This window comes from Mobula hypostoma, chromosome 5 (assembly GCF_963921235.1).
Source record: "Mobula hypostoma chromosome 5, sMobHyp1.1, whole genome shotgun sequence".
Taxonomy (NCBI): domain Eukaryota; kingdom Metazoa; phylum Chordata; class Chondrichthyes; order Myliobatiformes; family Myliobatidae; genus Mobula; species Mobula hypostoma.
In genome coordinates this window covers 34,976,461-34,999,992 of record NC_086101.1, presented here as the reverse complement: position 1 = coordinate 34,999,992, position 23,532 = coordinate 34,976,461, and the positions used below count along the sequence as shown (strand labels likewise).

The following is a 23,532-nucleotide window of genomic DNA, read 5'->3' as shown; positions in this document are numbered from 1 at the left end:
GAGAGCTTTAAGGTCTTTTTGATGGGGGAATAAAAGTGTACATGGACTAGACATCCATGGTGAAAATGAGGTGATTAGGGCCAGGGAATTAAAAGTTGTTGAAGAGGTTGAGAGCATGTGAAGTGTCGCAGATGTAGGTGGGAAGGGACTGAACCAAGTGGGAAAAGATGGAGTCAAGATATGCTCATACAAGCTCAGTGGAGCAGGAGCAGGCAGAAACAAGGGGCCTACCTGGACAGTCAGGTCTGTGGATCTTGAGTAGGAGTTAGAAACAAGCAGTGTGGGGTAAGGGAACTGAGTTTGGTGGTAGTGATTGGGAGATCTCCAAAGTTGATGAAGTCATTGATGGTTCCAGAGACAATGTCCTGACGGTCCTGAGTGGGGTCCTTTTGAAGAGGTAGGTTAGAGTTGTTGCTTGACCTCACCAAGGTAGAGGTCCATCCATCAGACGACAACTCCACTTTCTTTATCCGTAGGTTTGATGGTGAGGCTAGGATTGGGGCAGAGAGAGTGGAGGACAGTGAATTCAGAGGGGGTAAAGTTCAAAGAGGAGAGATGAGTGCTGAAGTTGAGATGGTTGATGCCTCGTTGGCAATTAGAAATGAAAAGATATAGAGCAAGCAGACATCCAAAGTAGGATATCCGGGGAGAGGAGGTAGGTTGGAGATGGGAGAAGAGGTCAGGTGTGGGTGGGGACTCCTTGCCACAGAAGTGGATTAGGAGTTGGAGGCAACAGAAGAAGAATTTGGCATCATGGCAGGAACTCGCTGAGCTATAGGTGAAGGAGGGACAAAGGTGATCAGATAATCTGATTTTAGCAATACTGGTTGAAAGAAATGTAAGCTTGTATCTTCACAACCTTAGTGAAGTACTTTTGAACTGTGGTCACTGTGGTAATGTTAACATTAGAGAAGGTAGCCTTTATAGCAGGTCCTTGAACTACAAAGAGATGATGACCATAAAATCTGTTTTTGCTTGTGTTGGTTGGATGATAATATAAGCCAAGACACCAGGGAGAACTCCCCAGCTCTTTGAACAGTGCGGCAGAATTATTTATATTTGTATGTGTGTGTCACACTTTCAGTTTATAGTGACATGTACTAGATTGTTATCTGTGTATTGTGTGTGAGCTTGGTGATTGATAGGAAGTGCACAATCTGAGCTAATTGTATTTCAGACATCAACTTTGTATATGCAGTCACTGTAGTATTGTAAGATTCTTGCTGCAATTGTGAACATAGAACAGTGTAACTATTTGGCCTGTCAGCCCACAATGTTGTGCCAAACCAAATAAATTAGCAATCAAGTGGCCAACTAAATGCCTACACAATGTTCATATCCTTCCATTTTCCTCACAGTCATGTGCCTATTTAAACATCTCTTAAAAATCCCTCCGCCATCACCCCAAGTAGCATGTTCCAGGCACCCACCACTCTCTCTGTAAAAATAATTAAATAATAATTTGATTCGAAGTTACCCCCTCGCACCTTAAAAGCATGCTGTCTGGTATTAGACATTTCAACCCTGGGAAAAATGTACTGTATGTCTACTTTCTCTATGTCTGTCGTAATCTTATAAACCGCTATCAGATCTCCCCCTCATCTCCTGCCACTCTAGAGAAAACAACCCATGTTTGTCTAATCTCTCATTATAGCACATGCCCTCTAATCAGGCAGTATCTTGGTAAACCTCTCTGCACTCTCCCAAAGCCTCAACATCCTTCCTATAATGGCGTGACCAGAGGTATATGAAATACCCCAGATGCAACCTCACTAGAGTTTTAGAAAGCTGCAATATAACTTCCTGTCTTTTGAACTCAATACCCCGACTACTAAAGGCAAGCATTCAATGCTTTCTTAACCACTCTATCAACCTTTGTAGCCACTTTCAGGGGACTTTAAACTTGGATCCCAAGATCCCTTTGCTTATCCTCTATGTGGCTCGGGAAATAGTAATCTATAAGTATTGCAGTGCTCGCCATTGCTTTGGCATCACTTTCCTTGACTAACCCCATAATCTTTGAATCCCTGAATATCCAAAAATCTACTAACCTCTAGCATTGTGTTGCTCCAGGGTTGTGTAGAACCAGTGGGTTAGATTCTCACAGTGCAGAGTCGACTCTTCATATCTGAGATGGGAAGAAATTTCTTAATAGAGTAGTGAAGTTCTCTGCTCAAGAGAGCTGTGAAAGGTCAGTTGTTGAGAATATTTAAAACAGAGGCCAAGAGATTTTTTAGATATTCAGGGATTCAAATGGTTATGGAATGGTGAAGGCAAGATATGCTAAGGTTAAAATGCATCAGTCATGATTTAATTGAGTGGTAAAGCAATCACAGTTGTTCGTTCCTGTTCCTAATTCTTATGTTCTTATACCAATATTTCAATGAAATTGTATTGTTATACTCAAGGGAATATTGTGGCTGATGCATACTTATTTGGTGCTGAATTTGGGGCAGCACTGTGCCTGTTTAGATTTAATTCATGTTCATTACTATAAAATGGCATCAGTAAAGTGAATAGTTGCAGTCCTTTTCCCAAGGTAAGGGAGTCTAAACCTGGAAGGCATAGGTTTAAGGTGAAAGGGGAAAGCTTTAGAAGGGCAAGTTTTTCCACATAGAGGATGGTGGGTATATGGAATGAGTTCCCAGAGGAAGTGGTAGATGTGGGTAAATTACAATATTTTTTTAAAAAGCACACATTTGTACAGATACACAGTGGGAAGGTTTAGGCCAGGGGTTCCCAACCTGTGGTCCATGGACCTCTCAGTTAATGGTTGGGGTCCATAGCACGAAAAAGGTTGGGAACTCCTGGTTTAGAGGGACATGTATTCTGGAGTACAGGGTAGCAAAATATTCCTGTTTGATACGTTGACCTCATTGCATTGGTTTAAGTAATGAGCAGCTGGAGCCATTGGGTCCACTTGGATGCTTAATTATGTTCTGGAGAATCAGGAGCTTAAATTTTAAATACGGAAAAGCATAAGCGACACAAAATTGAACAATTTAATGAATTTGGCATAGCAGGAATTTTAAAGTTAGTCTGATTTTTGTTTCACTTTGTTCCAGCTCAAGGTACTTTCATTGGAAGTTGAATTTGTACGTCATACTAGTGGCACTTATCTTTATCGTCCCTTTCTACATCGGCTATTTTGTGGTCAGCAACATCCGACTTTGTAAGTAATTGTGGCCATGCTCCCTGATCACACTACACTGTGCACAAATACAGAATGAATTGCATTTTTTAGCAGTAGGTTGAAGTATAATTTTCTCTCAAGAATGTTGTAACATAAATATAAAAGTAAAGAAGCCAAAGTATTTCATTCAAATGTTTGCTTTTGATTTTTAAAAATCGGCATGGTAGATGTAATGTGGGAACATGTGTGTATTGCAGAGTATTTTGATAAAATGGCGAAATTGAAAGGTGTTGGTGTTCAAAAAGATCTTGTTTACCCTATGCAAATTTACAAGTTGGAGATAATAGGGTAGTGTCCAGAGATTTGTCAAAGACAGCAACTTTAATAAATACACCTTAAAAGAGCGAAAAGTAGTGATGCTTAGGGAGGGAATTCCAGCACACAGACCTTGGCAGCTGAAAGCATCCCTGCCAGCGGTGGACTAATTAAAATATGAACTGACCAGGATTGGAGAAGCTCAGAGATCTTGAAATTTTGTGGGATGGGAAAAAGGAAAGGGTGAGGCCATATCAGGATTTGTTGACAAGGAAGGCGATTTTAAAATGCATCGATGGGCTGAAAGCTAGCATGCATCAATAGGAATGAGAATTGAAGGTGAACACCACTTGTTGTGACTTAATGAGGGTAGTAGATCATCAGTCAGATCCCTTGTTTAAAAATTAATACATTAACCAATTGTCCTTTTGGATCAATTTTGACAACTGGGTGGGTTGTATTGGGTCATTTTATAAACCTCTCATACGTATCCATGACAATGCAGAAGAGGCTTAGGGGTCAATTTTTGGAAGTGGTAATGGAAGGGTATTAATGAATCTGAATGCAGTGGAGTATTGATCCATATTAACCACATATAGTGAGAATCTGATGAAGCTGGATTATTCTGCTTAGAATAGTGAAGGATAAGAAGAGATTTAATGGAAACATGAAAGGTCTTGATATAATTGACTGAGTGGAACATCCACTCAGAGGATAGTTGCGTACACAAATTTAAGGTTATTGGCAAAAGAATAGAAGGGAGATGAGAAAATGTTTTATCCTAGATTATGATCTGGAATGCACAATAAGCAAGACCCCTGTAGACATTCTCAGCTGTCTACAGGGGTCTTGGAATGTGTGCAGTGCTGTTGGGGAAGAACATGGTGATTGAAGTTGTTGAACTTCTTGAGGCAAGTAGGTTTGTACTGCTTCACTCTGTGACTCTGTGACTCTGTGGCGGTAACCATCATATTCTCTTCAGTGCAGAGAAAAAGATTGCTGTTTGCATGGGTCATTTGGTTGGCATTCATGTACTTTTTCTGGAAGCTCGGAGATCCATTTCCTATCTTAAATCCAAAACATGGTGAGTATACTCTAACCTCTTGAAGAGGCTGAGTTAATGCACAGATTTTTTCAGGTAACATACTGATGAGAGGTGTATCTTATCACAGCTGTACTATTCATGCAAAGAGCTACATTCTGTTATTATCTACATCTCCAGACACTGAATGGCACCTCAGAGCTCAGCCTAAATAAAGTAAGCACTCCACAGGGATTTAGATCTGTTGTGGTGGTCCAGATTTGCTGAGTACAGCCTGTCGAACTGCACTCACCCCCGTGAAATGGAGACCTTCAAAATGTACCTTATGCAGTTCCCTGAGGAAGAATTTGTGGCTGAGAGTGTGCAGGACCCAATTAGTGAATCCCTCAGCAATGCAGAGTGGCTGGTTCATGACAATCCATGGCTAGGAACCAATTATAAAACTGCTGATAGATGCCAAAGCCCCTCCCCATCTTTAACATGCATTAAAGCTTTTATGGTATTTTAATGTCCCTGTCATTCTGAAGCATTCAAAATCTCTTAAGATTAAAACATTTTCAAACTTAGTAAGCATTAAGAATACAAAAGTATTCAAAAAATTTTAAAATTATTAATAACAATTACGACAAACAGAGATGTTAAAATACAATTGCTTTATTTTGGTCTGTGTTCCTCAACAGCCATAACATCACCTTGAATTGAGAGGATCTAAGAGTAGATTCATCAGCATGAATATGGGGGATTTCAGTAGCAGTGCACTTCCAGTAAATTGCTAGCAGAGTTTGGCCAACAAGTCACATCCTCTGCATTTAGGATCCCCAAACTTGCTAACCCGGAGGGATGTATGGTGGCAGCTTCATGCAAAACTGTCAGAGAAACTTGGCAAATTCCAGGCGCTGCACTGCTTTTATGGCTCACAACCCAATCAGAATCAGGTTTATTATCACCGGCATGTGACCTGAGATTTGTTAACTTAGCAGCAGCAGTTCAATGCAATACATCATATAGAAGAGAAATAAAATAAAAATAAAATAAATAAATAAATTACAGTATACGTGTATTGAATAGATTTTAAAAATGTGCAAAAACCAGAAATACTATATATTAAAAATAATGAGGTAGTGTCCAAGGGTTCAATGTCCATTTAAGAATCGGATAGCAGAGGGGAAGAAGCTGTTCCTGAATTGTTGAGTGTGTGCCTTCAGGCTTCTGTACTTCATAGCTGATGGTAACAGTGAGAAAAGGGCATGCCCTGGGTGCTAGGGTCCTTAATAATGGACGCTGCCTTTCTGAGACACCGCTCCCTGAAGATGTCCTGGGTACTTCGTAGGCTAGTACCCAAGATGGAGCTGACTAGATCTAAGACCCTCTGCAGCTTCTTTCGGTCTTGTGCAGTAGCCCACCCCCCCATATCAGACAGTGATGCAGCCTGTCAGAGTGCTCTCTACAGTACAACTATAAAGGTTTTAGAGTGCATTTGTTGACATGCCAAATCTTTTCAAACTCCTAATGAAGTATAGCCGCTGTCTTGCCTTCTTTATAACTACATCAATATGTTGGGACTAGATTAGATCCTCAGAGATCCTTTCTTTTTAAATCTTTTTATTGAGTAAGTATACAAAAAAGGGAAGCCATATAAACATTAATACAATGTTAAAGTATAATAAAATTCCAAAAGATATCAATACCAAAAAGAAATTACTACAAACAATGTAATTTAAACATAAGAAATCAAGATAACATAATAGTATACTAAATTTTATATATATCAATGGAAAAAAAAGAAAAAAAAACCCCAAAAAAAAAACCCACCGTGCAGCTAACTAAAAGCAAAGCAAAGCAATGGGCTAACTTGAAACCAAACAGAGTTAAACTTAAAATCACGTCCTCAATCCCGACCTCCATTAAAAACAGTGAAAAAAAAACAAGAAGGGTAAATATTACATTAAATGAAAATATCGAATAAAAGGTCCCCAAATCTGTTCAAATTTAAATGAAGAATCATAAAGGTTACTTCTAATTTTCTCCAAATTCAAACATAAAATCGTCTGAGAAAACCAAAAAAAGGTAGTTGGAGCATTAAGCTCTTTCCAATGTTGTAAAATACATCTTTTCGCCATTAAAGTAAGAAATGCAATCATTCTACGGGCTGAAGGGGAAAGATTACTAGAAATTTTAGGTAGTCCAAAGATAGCAGTAATAGGGTGAGGAGAGATATCTATATTTAATACCTTAGAAATAATATTGAAAATATCTCTCCAAAAAGTTTCCAAAGCAGGGCAAGACCAAAACATATGAGTTAAAGAGGCTATCTGCCCCGAACATCTATCACAGAAAGGATTAATATGCGAGTAAAAACGCGCTAACTTATCTTTGGACATATGTGCTCTATGAACCACTTTAAATTGAATTAGGGAATGTTTAGCACAAATAGAGGAAGTATTAACTAATTGTAAAATCTGCCCCCAATCATCCACAGAAATGGTAAGCCCCAATTCCTGTTCCCAATCTACCCTAATCTTATCAAATGGAGCTTTCCTAAGTTTCATAATAATATTATAAATCATAGCCGATGCACCTTTCTGACATGGATTAAGGTTAATTATCGAATCTAAAATATATGTAGGAGGAAGCATTGGAAAGGAAGAAAGTATAGTACTTAGGAAATTTCTAACTTGTAAATATCTAAAAAAATGTATTCTTGATAAGTTATATTTATTAGATAATTGTTCAAAAGACATAAGGGAACCATCTAAAAATAAATCCAAAAACCGTAAAATACCCTTAGTCTTCCAAGTTTGAAAAGCGCGATCCGTAAAAGAGGGAGGAAAAAATATGTTACCTAAAATAGGAATCGCTAACCCGAATTGATTAAGATCAAAAAATTTTCTGAATTGAAACCAAATGCGCAAAGCATATTTAACTATCGGGTTAGAGACCTGCTTAAGACGTTTCGAATCAAAAGGGAGAGAGGAGCCTAAAATAGAACCCAGTGTATAACCCTGAACCGATTGTAATTCCAATGCTACCCATTTAGGAATAGATAGTATGTCCTGGTCAAGTAACCAAAATTTCATATGTCGAATATTAATAGCCCAATAATAGAATCTAAAGTTAGGTAATGCTAAACCTCCATCTCTCTTAGCTTTCTGTAAATGTATTTTACCCAGTCTCGGATTCTTATTCTGCCAAATAAATGAAGAAATTTTAGAGTCAACTTTATCAAAAAAAGATTTAGGAACGAAAATTGGTAATGCCTGAAACACATATAAAAATTTTGGCAAAAAAAACATCTTAACCGCATTAATACGACCAATCAAAGTTAAATATAAAGGAAACCATTTAGATGAAAGTTGAGTAATATGGTCTATTAATGGTAAAAAGTTAGTCTTAAATAAATCTTTGTATTTACAAGTAATTTTAATCCCAAGATATGAAAAGTAATTATTAATCAATTTAAATGGAAATTTATAATATAAGGGAAGATGTTTATTAATCGGAAAAAGTTCACTCTTACTAAGATTTAATTTATAACCTGAGAAAAGACCAAATTGTGCTAATAACTCTAAAACAGCAGGAATGGATCTCTCAGGATTAGAGATATATAAAAGTAAATCATCAGCATAGAGTGATAATTTATGGGACTTTAATCCCCGAGTTATCCCAGTAATATTTGAAGATTCTCGAATAGCAATTGCAAGAGGTTCTAATGCAATATCAAATAATAGGGGACTAAGAGGACAGCCTTGTCGAGTACCACGAAAGAGAGGAAAAAAAGGTGAGTTTAAAGAGTTAGTGCGAACCGAGGCTACAGGGGAGTGATATAACAGTTTAATCCAGGATATAAATCTCAAGCTAAAATTAAACATTTCAAGCACCTTAAATAAATAAGGCCATTCTACTCTATCAAAAGCTTTCTCGGCATCTAAAGAAATAACACACTCAGGAACATTTTGTGAGGGAGTATAAACGATATTTAACAATGTACGAATATTATAAAAAGAGTAACGACCTTTAATAAAACCCGTTTGGTCCTCCGAAATAATAGAAGGAAGTACTTTTTCTAGTCTATTTGCTAATAACTTAGAAAAAACTTTAGAATCAACATTTAATAAAGATATTGGTCTATAAGATGCACATTGAGCAGGGTCTTTATCCTTCTTTAGTATTAGAGAAATTGATGCTCTATTAAAAGATTCAGGAAGTTTACCAAGTTTCAAAGAAGCCTCAAAAACCCTACCGAGCCAAGGAATCAATAAAGAAGCAAAACATTTATAAAATTCAACGGTAAACCCATCAGGGCCAGGAGCTTTCCCCAGATTCATAGAAAAAATAACATTCTTAATCTCATCCATTGTAATGGAAGTATCTAATAAGGAAGACATATCCTGTGAAATCTGAGGGAAGTCTAACTTATTTAAAAAATCATTCATATATTTAGAATCTCGAGGAGACTCTGATTGATATAAAGAAGAATAAAAATCACAAAAGGTTTGATTAATCCCCACATGATCCAGTATCAATCGATCATTTTGGTTATAAATCTGATTGATTTGAGATTTAACATAATTAGATTTCAATTGATTAGCCAGCAGCTTGCCAATTTTGTCACTGTGAACATAAAAGTCACTTCTTGTTTTCTTTAATTGGTTTACAATCGAGGACGAGAGTAGTAAACTGTGTTCCATTTGAAGTTCAGTTCTTTGTTTATATAACTCCTCAGAAGGAGCCATAACATATTTCTTATCAATTTCTTTAATCTTGTCCACAATTACCATCTCCTCCTGCTTCTGTTTCTTCCTCAAAGCAACAGAATACGAAATAATCTGACCCCGAATATAGGCTTTAAAAGTGTCCCAAAGAGTGTTAACCGAAATATCTTCTGTATGGTTAATTGTAAAAAAAAGCTCAATCTGTTCATTCATAAAATTAACAAAGTCCGAGTCCTGAAGCAACAGCGAATTAAAACGCCATTGTCTATTATTCGGTATATTGGCCATAATTTTAATAGAAAGCTTAAGTGGAGCATGATCCGAAATGGTTATAGAATCATAATCACATTTAATCACTGAAGGAATAAGACGAGAATCAATGAAAAAATAATCAATTCTTGAATAGGAATGATGAACATGTGAAAAGAAGGAAAAATCTTTTTCCTGAGGATGCAGAAAACGCCAAATGTCCGTCGACCCAGAATCAGAAAGGAAAAAATTAATCAGATTTGCAGATTTATTAGGTAAAGTCCGTAAAGGAGCCGAACGGTCCAAAGCTGGAGACAAACAGGTATTAAGATCTCCGCCCCAGATCAATGAAAACTCGTTCAAATTCGGAAACTGATCGAACAATGATTTATAAAATTCCGGACAATCCATATTAGGAGCATAAACATTAACCAAAACTACTTTTTTATTAAATAGTAAACCACTAACCAATAAAAATCTACCATTCGGATCAGAAATAATATCCTGTTGTATAAAAGTAACTGAGGAATCTATAAAAATAGAGACGCCTCGAATCTTAGCATTGGAGTTCGAATGAAATTGTTGTCCCTTCCAGAATTTGAAAAAACGTAGTCTGTCCCCCCTCCGTACATGGGTCTCTTGTAAAAATAAAATTTGTGCTTTAAGTCTCCGGAACACTTTAAAAACTTTTTTCCTTTTAATAGGATGATTAAGACCATTAGTATTCCAGGAGACAAAATTAATAATAGACTCCATAAATCCTAAAGTCAACCCACAACAAGGAGGATTGACGATAGGCGCGACCCACAAACCCGGAGAGGAAACAGAACATACAAAAGATACCGGGAAAAAGGACGCAACCAGTACTTCAATAATGTATATAGCCCAAAGAGAAACAAACTAAAACGTGAAGCCCCTCCCACCACCCCCCACCCCAAGACCCCAAGGCAAAATCTAAAGCAGACCCGCCAGAAAGAAGCAAGCGCTAAAACTACCCCCGTGACTTCCGGTATACGCTCCCTAAAAAAAAAGGTATAAATATGAAAAAGGATCAGCTAATTGTAAAACAGTAAAAAAGTAAAAAAAAAAGGTAGCTCAATTAAAATACACACAGAACAGAACAAAAGCCGGAAAATATATATTAAAAAAAAACCACAATAAACCTCAAACCCATGAATAGACACAGCAACAAGAAACAATAAGATTATTGACATAAAGTGGTTATAAAAAGCAAAACAGAATAAAATTTAAAAAAAACTACAAAATTTAAGGCCACACAGGAAATACGTAAGATGACAAAAGGGAAGTAACCACCCAGAATCCCCTGGGAAAAGAAAGAAATGACGCAGTTAAAAAGAAAGTTTAGCAACCATATTAAGAAATCAAAAGTAAACTTTTCTGCCCAAATAGGGCACGAAAAAGTTAAAACCAACCAATTCACAGCCTCCGATCAACGGAGATAATTAAAAAAAAGCAATTAAGATGTTGAAGATGAAAGTTGATCCAGATAACTCTGGGCATCCGATGGAGAATCAAAAAAACGAAGGGCTCCATCTGACATGCGAATCCTTAGACGTGCAGGGTACAGCAGCGCTGGTCTTAAATCCATCTTATAGAATTCCGACATCACGATCTGTAACGAACCCGTTGGTCCCAGATTGGTTTACTGAAATCTTCCACGAATCGGAACCTAAGATCCGAAAAATCAATGAAACCTTTAGATCGAGCGAATCGAAACAGTCTCTCCTTGTCTTGAAAATAATGAAAACGTAAAATAACATGCCTAGGTCTATCTGACCTAGACGAATATGATGGGATTCTGTGAACACGATCCAGAAGCGGTGGTTGGTCAGGAAATACAGTAGGAAATGCATCTTTTAAAAGTTGAGAAAAATATTTCATGGGATTGTTGGATTCCACGGCTTCCCTCACCCCTATCATTCGTAAATTCTGCCGTCGCATTCTAGATTCCAAGTCAGAGTTTTTAAAAGTCAAAAAGTCAAGTTTCTTCTTCATTACATTAATTGTTTCTTCGATTTTCCCCATCTTAAGCTCACTTTGTTGCGCGAATTTTTGAAGATCAGATATAGCCGACTGATGTTCCGCAATACATGTTTGCATCTTATCAATTAAATCGGCAATTTTCTGGAAATTAGTTGAGATTTCCGTATGAATCAGGTCTTTAACAGAGCCTGCAATTTCCGTACGAATCATCTCCCTAACAGAGGTTGAAATTTCCCTCTGAATTAACTCCGATATCGCTTTCAAAGTCACCGGTGATTCAGTCGGGGGGAGATCCGTAGCTTTCGGTTTAACCGGAGGTTTACCATCCTTGCCGTTTTTCCCGTTATTAGACATAGCAGATCTAAGTTCCATCCAATTGTCGGAGAATTCAGTTTAATTCAAAGTATTGTAAGAATTGATGCCTTAATGGTTAATTAAAGTATAGCTGACCATAGAGAAAAAAAACTCAGAGGTAATGGAGCGAGTCAAGAACGCGACTTCACTCCATGAGCGCTACCGGAAGTCTCAGATCCTCAGAGATCCTGACACCGGGAAACTTGAAACTGCTCACTCTCTCCACTTCTGATCCCTCTATGAGGATTGGTATGTGTTCCTTCGTCTCACCCTGCCTGAAGTCCACAATCAGCTCTTTTGTCTTACTGACGTTGAGTGCCAGGTTGTTGCTGCGGCACCATTCCACTAGTTGGCATATCTCACTCCTGTGCGTCCTCTCGTCACCACCTGAGTTCCTACCAACAATGGTTGTATCATCAGTAAATTTATAGATGGTATTTGAGCTATGCCTAACCACACAGGGGCATTGTAAATCTGTCACTTTGGTTTCCCTTATCAGACTTCTTTTCCTCATTCAAAACTCAAGAAATTTTGTATAGAATGTATGACCTAACAGCATTCTAATACTTCCTAAAGTATTTGATTCAGGATTGTTGACTAGCTTACAAACCCCATGAAAAGTTATCATGGGCAAAAGCTGTACCCCAGTCGATGAAAAGGGTCAGACATCATTGGCAATGTCTAAGAGAGAAGATGAAAAATCACTTCATTTGTTGGAATCTGGAATGCTGAACCTGGTGAGATAGAGAAAGCTGATTCCATACGGAATTTAAAACTGATTTTGAAAATTTTTGAAGAGGGAATAATGGATAAAAGCAGGAGATGAGAAAGTAAGGATAATGGGTTTTTCAACGAGCAAACAAGTGGGTAGCTGGTACTTATAGTGAACTAATGTAGGCAGGAGAGATCTTGTGGCTTTCTTCCATGCTGTAAGTGTTTGAGTCTGTAGGCAGGAGAGATCTTGTGGCTTTCTTCCATGCTGTAAGTGTTTGAGTCTGGATGGAATCTCTCCGTCTGTGGTAGCTGATGGTCATGCAGCTGCCAAGTTTTATAAAGGCTGGATCATCTACTGCATTTCTTTTGACGACCCAAGCTATTTCTGGGTAGAGAGCGTGCCCAAATTGGAAGTGCTGTTGATTAGCAATAGTCATCAGTGGTTCTGTGGCCATGCTTTATCGTGCTAGCATCTTGTTGTTGAGACCTTTTATAGTTGTGTTGATTCATCTCGACCTACATCTAATGTCACTGTTCACTTCGGTCATCACTTAGTTTCCCACATCATAACCAAAATTGAAAGCTTTCACTTCCCTTTCACTGTGTCATTATTTGGAGCTTTAGGAAGTTTTGTTGGGGCCATTTCCCATACAACATTGGGATGTGACCCTCCTTCATCCTGTGGACATGCCTGAGCTAGAAATGTCTCTGTTTGATGAATGCTGAGATGCATGAACTCTTTGTTCTCTTACGTTAAAGACCTTTTCCTTCCTTGAGTTACCAAGATGTGTCACAGACATTAAGGGTGGAAAATGCAGAGTCTTTTTATGAGACAGCTGTTGACTGCTGTTGGGTATGAGTCGTTTTGGGGCAGTTTAATTATTGGGGTTGTGGTGGATTGAGTAGTGGCTGAGTTACAGCTAATGTGTTATTGTGAAATGGCTTTTGAAGATTCACGTACTCATTTGAGTCCTGGAACATAAATTGTGCCAATAGTACTGAGAGCTGTTTCTGCTGATGTCTTTGGACTGTCAAGTCAACAACTGGCCTCATGTAGACACAGAACGTCTTTTCTTCTTTTCACTTCCTCCACCACAATCTCCAATATAGCATCTGAGAGACATGGATCCCACTTCCTCCTTTTCAGCTCTGTTGAATGTCTCTCAGGTCAGTTTCAGTCACAGAACACCTGACGACAGCTCTGGAGGAAAGTGCTTCCCCTTTTTAAGACACACATAGGCTTTAAGCACTGCAGAATGACATTAAGTGAGACCACCCATTCTTAATATTGCTACTCTGTTGTTTTCAGCTAAAGAGCTACCTAGTTACTGCTGGCTAGATGCCTCATTCATTAGCAAGCAGCTCAAGGTTCTCATGTTTCCAGAGTGCTACAGAATAGACAAGGGTCTATGCACATGTGTCATGGGTCATTGCAGATGTTCCCCATTAAGTCATAGTTAGAAAGGCTGTTGTGGGCTCAATATGTTGATTTACAATTGTGTTCAAATTCTTGCAGATGCCAGGTGAAAAGTTAAATTGTCAAGGTGTAGATTGGAAACACATTGCTATAAGATGGGATTACTTTCATGTTTTAACATAAAATATGATGTCATCTTCTCTGTCACGTACCAAACACATTTTTGGAATCAATTCTGCCTGAAAGTGGTGGGTAAGGGACTGCGGGGTTCCAGCTGTGAGGCCAGGCATAGTATTTGTCCCTGGGACAGATCTGAAAGGTGTCACAGCTGAGACTGCTCACTCGAGCAGGTAAGCTGTGAATGTAAATACAAGGCAAGATTACAATGTAGTCTTCTATTAAGAGTAACTAGACAACGGGGTGACCCGTTGGGGCACCCTTTGAGAGAAGGGTAGTGCAGTCTGATGTTACCAGAATGAACATTAAATTTTCCTGAATGGTATTGTTATCTCTTTGATTTGGAAATTAAAGAAGAAAAACTCAGCTTATTAAAGAAGAAAGACGCATAGCAAGACAAATATGTGACCAGAATGAACATTAAATATCCATGAAGTAAATTTGAAAGAACTGGGTTTGCTGGGTCGGGTCTGGATTTAAATGTCCAATATAATGATGGATTTGGCCTTGAATAATTACGGAAGGATTCCATTGATTCCTAGTTGGAATGACTTCTTTGGCACCAAAGGATGTCATTTCTTCCTGAACTCATTTGCAATAGGTTCATCATTGCTGTAGAAATTGAGGAGTTCATTAGGTAGAGGCTGCAAATTGCCTATCCTGACCTTTCCCTTCATACAACAGAAATGTGCGGTTTCTCCAGTGAATAGAAAGGCACGACAGTGAGGGAATATTCTGGTCATCGAACCAACATCAGCAGAAATGTGACGGCATGCGAGTCGTGCATTTTGCCTTGCTCTTTCTGTCGAGGTATTGTCGTCGAAAGCAGCCATTGTTGTCTTCAGCAACTCTCGCAATAATTACTCTGTGCTGCATATTCTCGAGTTGATCTTTCCTTTTCTCCTCTGTCTCTTCCTATCTCCTCCTTCTCTGCCTGTTTTTGTCATTCTGGAGACGCGCAGCCCTTTCATCCTTCGTCTCTTCATCTCTTCTACCATTTGTTCTTTCTCTCTGATCCCAGAGTCGTGCGGCCCTGGCCTGATCCGATTCTTGTTCTCTCCTCCGTCTGTGTCTATTGTTGTCATTTTGGAGATGTGCATGCCTGTCGTCCTCTGTCTCGTCTTCTCTCATCTTTTTATCCTGACTCTTTGATCCTGGAGTCGTGCGGCCCTGGCCTCATCCGATTGTTGTTCTCTCCCTCTCCTTGCCACTTCCTGACGACGTTTGGCTTCAGCTTTTGATCATAATGTCCCCCTTCTCTTTCCATGCGGCATAGTTAGGCTATCCATATATTTTTTACCCTAATGCTTGATAGAAGATAGGAAGCAGTAACACCAAAGCCTCCAAGCTGCTGAGACCGGACTTGCTCATGCGTCGTGGTGTGGCGTCACAGTCTCCATGGAAGGTGGAAGCGGTTCTTTGAGCATCATGAGGCGCCGCTGAGTCTGACCGTGCGCATGCGTCAGGCTGTGGCGTCGCGGTCTCCATGGAGGGTTGAAGCGGCTCTGAGCATCGTGAAGCGCTGCTGAGGCTGGCCGTGCGCATGTGTTGGGTTGTGGCATCCCGATTTCCATGATGGCCGATCAGGTCTCGGGTGAAAGGCAGCCTGTTGATTTTTGGCGAATGAGCAATTTTATACGAATATATAACCCTGAACTTTGCCTGCATTCTGTAATTTAGCACATTTTAATTCAGTTTAGCCAAAAAAAGTGTCACTGTAATGCACCATTTGCGCTAATTGGAGGTTACAAACAGACAGTCAGACAGACAGAGCATGAGAGTTTTAGTGGTATATAGATAACAAAGTATTGCACAAATTGATCTCTACAGAACTTTAACTATACTTTTAAAGACGATTCTGACATACTTTAGTAGACATTTAGGCATTTACTTTGTTTAGTTGGGCTAGTTGTAAAATGTGTATAGTAAAAGATTAGAAATTGCTCAGTATGTTGAGGTAGAAATTTTAAACATCTTGCATTTTAAACAATCAATGTTTGATTTGTTTCACTTCTCTCCATCAGGAATTCTATCAATCGAGCAATTAATCAGCCGAGTTGGTGTTATTGGTGTCACACTGATGGCATTGTTATCAGGTTTTGGTGCTGTTAATTGCCCATACACCTACATGTCTTACTTTCTGAGGTGAGAATACCAACAATTATTTCTTCCAAGGCTTCATGGTACCCTCAATGCTTCCATTAGTACTTTAGAGTTACTCATACCCAACAAGTGCCACCTATCTGCCCACCTTCCTTCATCTCTTTACTGAATCAGGTCCCAGCATCTCTCTGAATTCAGAATCGGGTTTGATATCACTGGCATATGTCATGAAATTTGTTAACTTAGCAGCAGCAGGTCATTGCAATATGTGATAATATAGAAAAATGAAGAAGTAAATTACAGTGAGTATATATGTATTTAATATGTATATTAAATATTAAATTAAAAATAGTGCAAAAACAGAAATAATATTAAAAGAATAATGAGGTAGTATTCATGGGCTCAATGTCCATTTTGGAATTGGATGGCAGAGGGAAAGAAGCTGTCCCTGAATTGCTGAGTGTGTGCCTTCAGGCTTCTGTACCTCCTTCCTTTCTGATGGTAACAATGAGAAGGGGAAATGCCCTTGGTGATGGGGATAGAAACATAGAAAACCATAGCACAATACAGGCCCTTCAGCCCACAAAGTTGTGCCGAACATATCCCCACCTTAGAAATTACTAGGGTTACCCATAACCCTCTATTTTTCTAAGCTTCATGTACCTACCCAAAAGTCTCTTAAAAGATCCTATCGTATCCACCTCCACCACCGTCGCCGGCAGCCCATTCCATGCACTCACCACTCTCTGCGTAAAAAAATTTACCCCTGACATCTCCTCTGTACCTACTCCCAAGCACCTTAAACCTGTGCCCTCTTGTGGCAGCCATTTCAGCCCTGGGAAAAAGCCTCTGACTATCCACACGATCAATGCTTCTCATCATCTTATACACCTCTATCAGGTCACCTCTCATCCTCCATCACTCCAAGGAGAAAAGGCTGAGTTCACTCAACCTGTGTTCATTAGGCACGCTCCTCAATCCAGGCTCCTCAATCCTTGTAAATCTCCTCTGCACCCTTTCTATGGTTTTCACATCCTTCCTGTAGTGAGGCGACCAGAACTGAGCACAGTACTCCAAGTGGGGTTTGACCAGGGTCCTATATAGCTGCAACATTACCTCTCGGCTCCTAAATTCAGTTCCACGATTGATGAAGGCCAATACACTGTATGCCTTCTTAACCACAGAGTCAACCTGCACAGCTGCTTTGAGCGTCCTACGGATTCGGACCCCAAGATCCCTCTGATCCTCCACGCTAAAGGGTCTTTAATAATGGATGCCAACTTTCTAAGGCACCACTCCTTGAAGTTACCTTGGATACTATGGAGGCTAATGCCCAAGATGGAGCTGACTGAGCTAACAACTTTCGACCCTGTGCAGTAGCCCCTCCCCCATACCAGACAATGATACAGCCTGTCAGAGTGCTCTCCATGGTACATCTGTAGAAGCTTTCAAGTGTTTTAGGTGAGAAATCAAATGTCCTCAAACTCCAAATGAAATATATCCACTGTCTTCCCTTCTTTATAACTGCATCTATACGTTGGGACCAGGTTAGATCCTCAGAAATCTAGACACCCAGGAACTTGAAATTGCTCACTCTCTCCATTTCTGATTCCTCTATGAGAATTGGTTCACGTCCCCTCATCTTGCATTTCCTGAAGTCCACAATCACCACTTTGGTCTTACTGACATTGAGTGCAAGGTTGTTGCTGCAGCACCACTCAACTAATTGGTATATTTCGCTCCTGTACACCCTCCCGTCTCCATCTGAGATCCCACCAACAATGGTTGTATCATCAGCAAATTTATAGATAGCATTTGAGCTGTACCTAGCCACACAGTCATAGGAAATGAGAGAGTAGAGAAGTGGACTAAGCACACATCCCTGAGCCCATTCTCACCACTTGTTGAGAGAATGTTCCTTCCATAAACTCACCTCTGTGGAAGGAACCCAAATGCAAAAGACATGACCAGGTGTAATGGGCCTTTCACCACCTTCCTGCGTAGGAAATGTTACAGTTGGACTGGGCAGTTCAGCGCCATCTGGCTTTGATTGGGTCCCTGCTCTTGTCATCATAACCCATAGAAAAAATGAAATATTACATAATTAGTTTTACACATAGAGTGAAGAAAGGTTAGAAATTTGATCGTATTGAACCTTTCACTTTGGGTCATCCTGTGTCAATGAAGAACTGTCCATATGTGCATAGCCCACTCCCACAGTGGTTTGATAGAGGCCAATACTGTCTGATTAAAATGGTTTTGCACATGTGGTACATGTTATTCAGGAACCTGTAGATAACTTGTTTTTCTCTGAAGTAGTGATCTGGTATCTTTAACTCTTGGGAAAATGCAAGTTCATTTAATGTCTCATCAGATGGAAATGTAATGAGGGGAAAATAGTCTAAGAGGTATTGCATTGTTTGAATTAATAACTTTAATCATAATATGGGAAGTATAGTTAATTTGAGGTGATGATAACGGGGGAATACGGATTTAAAGTAGAGTGGCCGAATGGTCTGGTGGAGAGCACAGTGAGTTGTGCTCCTACATGATGGTGGAACCAGAGAACCATTAAAAATTCAAACACGAGGAAATCTGCAGATGCTGGAATTTCAAGCAACACACATAAAAGTGAGGGAGGAAGTGTAAGGGCATGTGTAGCACTTGTTCCGCTTACAAGGCTAAGTGCTAGGAGGGAGATCAGTGGGGAGGGATGGGGGGGACGAAAAGGAGATGTCCTCTTTTTTTAAAGAAAGGGGCTTCCCTTCCTCCACCGTCAACTCTGCTCTCAAACGCATCTCCCCCATTTCACGCACATCTGCTCTCACTCCATCCTCCCGCCACCCCACTAGGAATAGGGTTCCCCTTGTCCTCACCTACCACCGGGTCCAACATATAATTCTCCGTAACTTCCGCCACCTCCAACGGGATCCCACCACTAAGCACATCTTTCCCTCCCGCCCCCCCCCCCCCGCTTTCAGCAGGGATCGCTCCCTATGTGACTCCCTTGTCCATTCGTTCCCCCCCCATCCCTCCCCACCGATCTCCCTCCTGGCACTTATCCTTGTAAGCGGAACAAGTGCTACACATGCCCTTACACTTCCTCCCTTACCACCATTCAGGGCCCCAGACAGTCCTTCCAGGTGAGGCGACACTTCACCTGTGAGTCGGCTGGGATGATATACTGCGTCTGGTGCTCCCGATGTGGCCTTCTATATATTGGCAAGAGCTGACGCAGACTGGGAGATCGTTTCGCTGAACACACGCTCTGTCTGCCAGAGAAAGCAGGATCTTCCAGTGGCCACACATTTTAATTCCACGTCCCATTCCCATTCTGATATGTCTATCCACGGCCTCCTCTACTGTAAAGATGAAGCCACACTCAGGTTGGAGGAACACACCTTATATTCCGTCTGGGTAGCCTCCAACCTGATGGTATGAACATTGACTTCTCAAACTTCCGCTAATGCCCCACCTCCCCCTCGTACCCCATCCGTTATTTATTTATATACACACATTCTTTTTCTCTCTCTTCCTTTTCTCCCTCCGTCCCCCTCACTATATCCCTTGCCCATCCTCTGGTTTTCCCCCCTCCCCCTTGTCTTTCTCCCTTGACCTCCTGTCCCATGATCCTCTCATATCCCTTTTGCCAATCAACTGTCCAGCTCTTGGCTCCATCCCTCCCCCTCCTGTCTTCTCCTATCATTTTGGATCTCCCCCTCCCCGTCCCACTTTGAAATTTCTTACTAGCTCTTCTTTCAGTTAGTCCTGACAAAGGGTCTTGGCCCAAAACGTCGACTGTACCTGTGGCCTGCTGCGTTCACCAGCAACTTTTATGTGTGAACTATTAAAAATTGTAGGAATACTTGAATTTGCTGGAAGTGAGAAGACTGTATCTCTGAATTTAAAGAAGTAAATAGCTGGAACATGGAGCTGTTTCAAAGAGGCAGTGTAGGATGAATGGCCTTCATTTTTCTGTATGATTTTGTGATTAAATGCACTTTTGAAACTCTTCATATAATCCATTTTTCTACATTAATATAAAACCTAAGTCTCTGTTTCAGACAACTTGGTGTGTTTTGAGCAAAGTTCATGTGTTCTTGTCCCTTATGAGTATGTTGCCAAAAACTAATTACCCTGACCGTTCACTTTAATTAGATGTTAACATGTTCCTTTGGCTATGTTTTATTTTGTCCTTGAGGAATGTAACTGATAGTGACATTCTTGCACTGGAAAGGCGGTTACTCCAGACCATGGACATGATCATCAGCAAGAAGAAGAGGTAGGAATCTACTGAACAGCTATTTTTCTTTATATCGAATTTTTAAGGGCTCAGGTTCTGAGTAAATATTGTGTGCAATAACAATGTCATGCTAGTATATAATAATTTCAACATAATGGTGTCTAGCTGTGCTGCAATCAAGCATCGCGTAACACTGACCCACAAAGGGACAATATTTGGGTAAACAAGCAAGTCTTGAACAAAGGTTAGTTCCATGATGAGAGAGCTAGAGAGGTTAAGTTAGCGTTTCTCGACCAGGGGTTCCACAGAACCCTAAGTGAGAAGTCGCTAGGGATTCCCCGAGAGATTGTGATTTTAAAAAAATCATTTTTTGAACTTTGCACAGCGGGTGTTGCTAGCGCTCGCAATGGTGGGTAGTGATCGAGCTGCCCTGTTAGCAATCTCGTTAGAGGTCTCTCAGTCCAGTGTGGCAGTGCACATTAGGACCGTGTTTATTTGATTGGGTCTTTTCTCAATTATTGACACGAGATAGGGGAGACTGTTGATAATTCATGAGTGCTGTACGGTAGGCTGATGAGCGTATAGTGCATTTTCTGAGCATTGAATGGACTCGTCCAACTTGGGCTGTGATGCCAGCCTTTCCCTCCCAAATTACCTCCCCCTACTTCCCTTACATGCTTCCAGCTGACTTATGGGAGCAAACAAACTGTGCTGGTATAGTAGTAGAAAATTGGAGAGAAATTTTCATTCTAAAGATGTTCCAATGTGCGATTTTTGAAGAGGAGGTGTGAGATGGAAGAGAAGGATCCTAGCCCTAGGCCTACAGACAATTCTGATGAAGTTAATGATGAAGAATTACAATCTTCTGAGTCATTTCACTGCACTAGTGCAGCAATGGACAGAAAATACGTGTGTGTTTTCCAATGAAAGCTGCTTATCAATGTGCTTTACCTGGACTGATGATCCAAGTTGTCCTATTCCATTGTGCCTAGTCTGTGGCAAACTACAAGCCCAGGTTTCACATGCTAGGCCTATATTTGAGCCTGATCATGTCACTTAGTAAGAAAATGTTTTTCCAAAGTCTTGTATAAAATTGTGTCTTAAACTATATTTTTATTCATATTGCTTTAGCTTATGGTTTTAAGTAACTTTCTATTCAACATTGTCAATAGTTTTCATATTGTAAATAGCATTAATTAAAATCAATTTACATCCTTTATTTCAATTAAATCTACAGAGCCTACCTTTTAAAAAATTAAATCCCATTTTGGCTTAAGCCAGTTATTTAACATAAATTTATTATGTTTGCCTTATGAGTTTTTAAAATTTATGAAAGGGAAAGAAAGAGATTAATTTCAAAATAAGTAAGTTAAGCTTAACTACCTGTTTTTTTTCCAAGAAAGTTGGCTTCTCAAAAAGCATTTACAATTATTTTTAGATTATTATATCTGCAACTTACTGATCACACTAATGTACCATGAGCTGTTGATATAATAATTTTTATGCAGAGGTTCCCCAAGACCTGAAAATTTTTTTCAAGGGTTTGTTCGGGGCAAAAAGGTTGAGAAAGGATGGGTTAGGCAAAGGAATTCCAGAGCTTAGCACCCAGGTCGCTGAAGGAAGAGACACCAAGTACGGATCAATTAAAATCAATGGTCTAAAGAAATCATATTGGGAGGAGTTTAGAATTTTTGCTGGGTTAGACCTGGAGGAGCCTGTCCTGGACCCATCATATAGATATAATTGTGAAGAAAGCACAACAGCACCTCTACTTCCTCAGGAGTCTGCAGAAATTTGGCATGACGTAAAAAACCTTTGCAAACCTCTGTCTAGTGGAAAGTGTGCTGACTAGCTGCATTATAGCCTGGCGTGGGAATACCAATGCCTTTGAGAGGTAAATCCTACAAAAGGTGGTGGATTTGGCCTAGTACATCATGGGTAAAACCCTCCTATCATTGTGCATACCTAAATGAAACATTGCCATAGAAAAGCAGCATCCATCATCAAAGATCCTACCACCCAGGCCATGCTCTTTTCTCGCTGCTGCCATCAGGTAGAAGGTACTACCCTTCAACCATCTGGCTGTTGAAAATAAAGGGATACTACATTCATTTAAGGATCTTTTTATCTTGTTACTTATTGCTATTTGTTTATATCTGCATTTGCAGAGTTTGTTTACACTTTACAGTTCCTGATGTTTACAGATCCTGTTCTATAGATTTGCTAAGTATGCCCACAGAAAAAAGAATCTCAGGGCTCTATGTGGTGTCATGTATGTACTCTAATAATAAATTTTACTTTAAACTTTGAGGAGATTTAAAAAATAGGAATCATGGAAGCGTCTGAACACAATGAAAATTTTAAAACAGATGCTACCTGAAGGAGCGCAGGTATATATTCTAACAAGTTCAAATCCTGGTACAAAGTTTTGGAATTTCCACCCCAAACCTCTACTCCCGTATTTCCTGGAGCTCAATAAGACTGAACCTTTTGGCCCAAGTTTTGCTCACCTTTTCTTATATATGACTTAGCGTTAAATGTTATCTAATGACATTCCTACTGAAGGGCTTGGATATTTTGTCAAAATGTGTGGTATTGTTACAAATGGTTGTAATATAACTAAAAATGTACAGTAATCATGGAACACACATAAAAGTTGCTGGTGAACGCAGCAGGCCAGGCAGCATCTCTAGAGGTGCTGCATGGCCTGCTGCGTTCACCAGCAACTTTTATGTGTGTTGCTTGAATTTCCAGCATCTGCAGAATTCCTGTTGTTTCAGTAATCATGGTGCAGTTTTTTCACCTAGTTTGTCAGTGAATTTGAGGTGGATAAATATGTGGCAGTAAACCACCAGGGAACCATGGTAGTGTAGCGATTAGCACAATGCCATTACAGCTCAGGGCATTGGAGTTCGGACTTCAATTCTGACGCCATCTGTAGAAAGTTTCTACATCCTTCCCATGAGCAAGTGGGTTTCCTCTGGGTGCTCCGGTTTCCTTCCACACTCCAAAAATGTACGGGTTAGTAGGTCAAATGGTCATTGTAAATTGTCCTGAGATCAGGCTAGG

At 39.9% G+C, this 23,532-nt stretch overlaps 1 protein-coding gene across 3 annotated transcripts in view; it reads left to right on the top strand.

The window, feature by feature from the left end:
- si:ch73-390b10.2 (Golgi pH regulator) overlaps positions 1 to 23,532 on the top strand; it is a 68,380-nt gene that overhangs the window by 12,542 nt on the left and 32,306 nt on the right. For all 3 annotated transcript variants that reach the window (XM_063048367.1, XM_063048366.1, XM_063048368.1), the window contains exons 4-7: positions 3,066 to 3,172; positions 4,431 to 4,532; positions 16,142 to 16,262; positions 20,422 to 20,502. In XM_063048367.1, the coding sequence (XP_062904437.1) occupies positions 3,066 to 3,172; positions 4,431 to 4,532; positions 16,142 to 16,262; positions 20,422 to 20,502 (411 nt within the window). The remainder of the gene's footprint in view (positions 1 to 3,065; positions 3,173 to 4,430; positions 4,533 to 16,141; positions 16,263 to 20,421; positions 20,503 to 23,532) is intronic.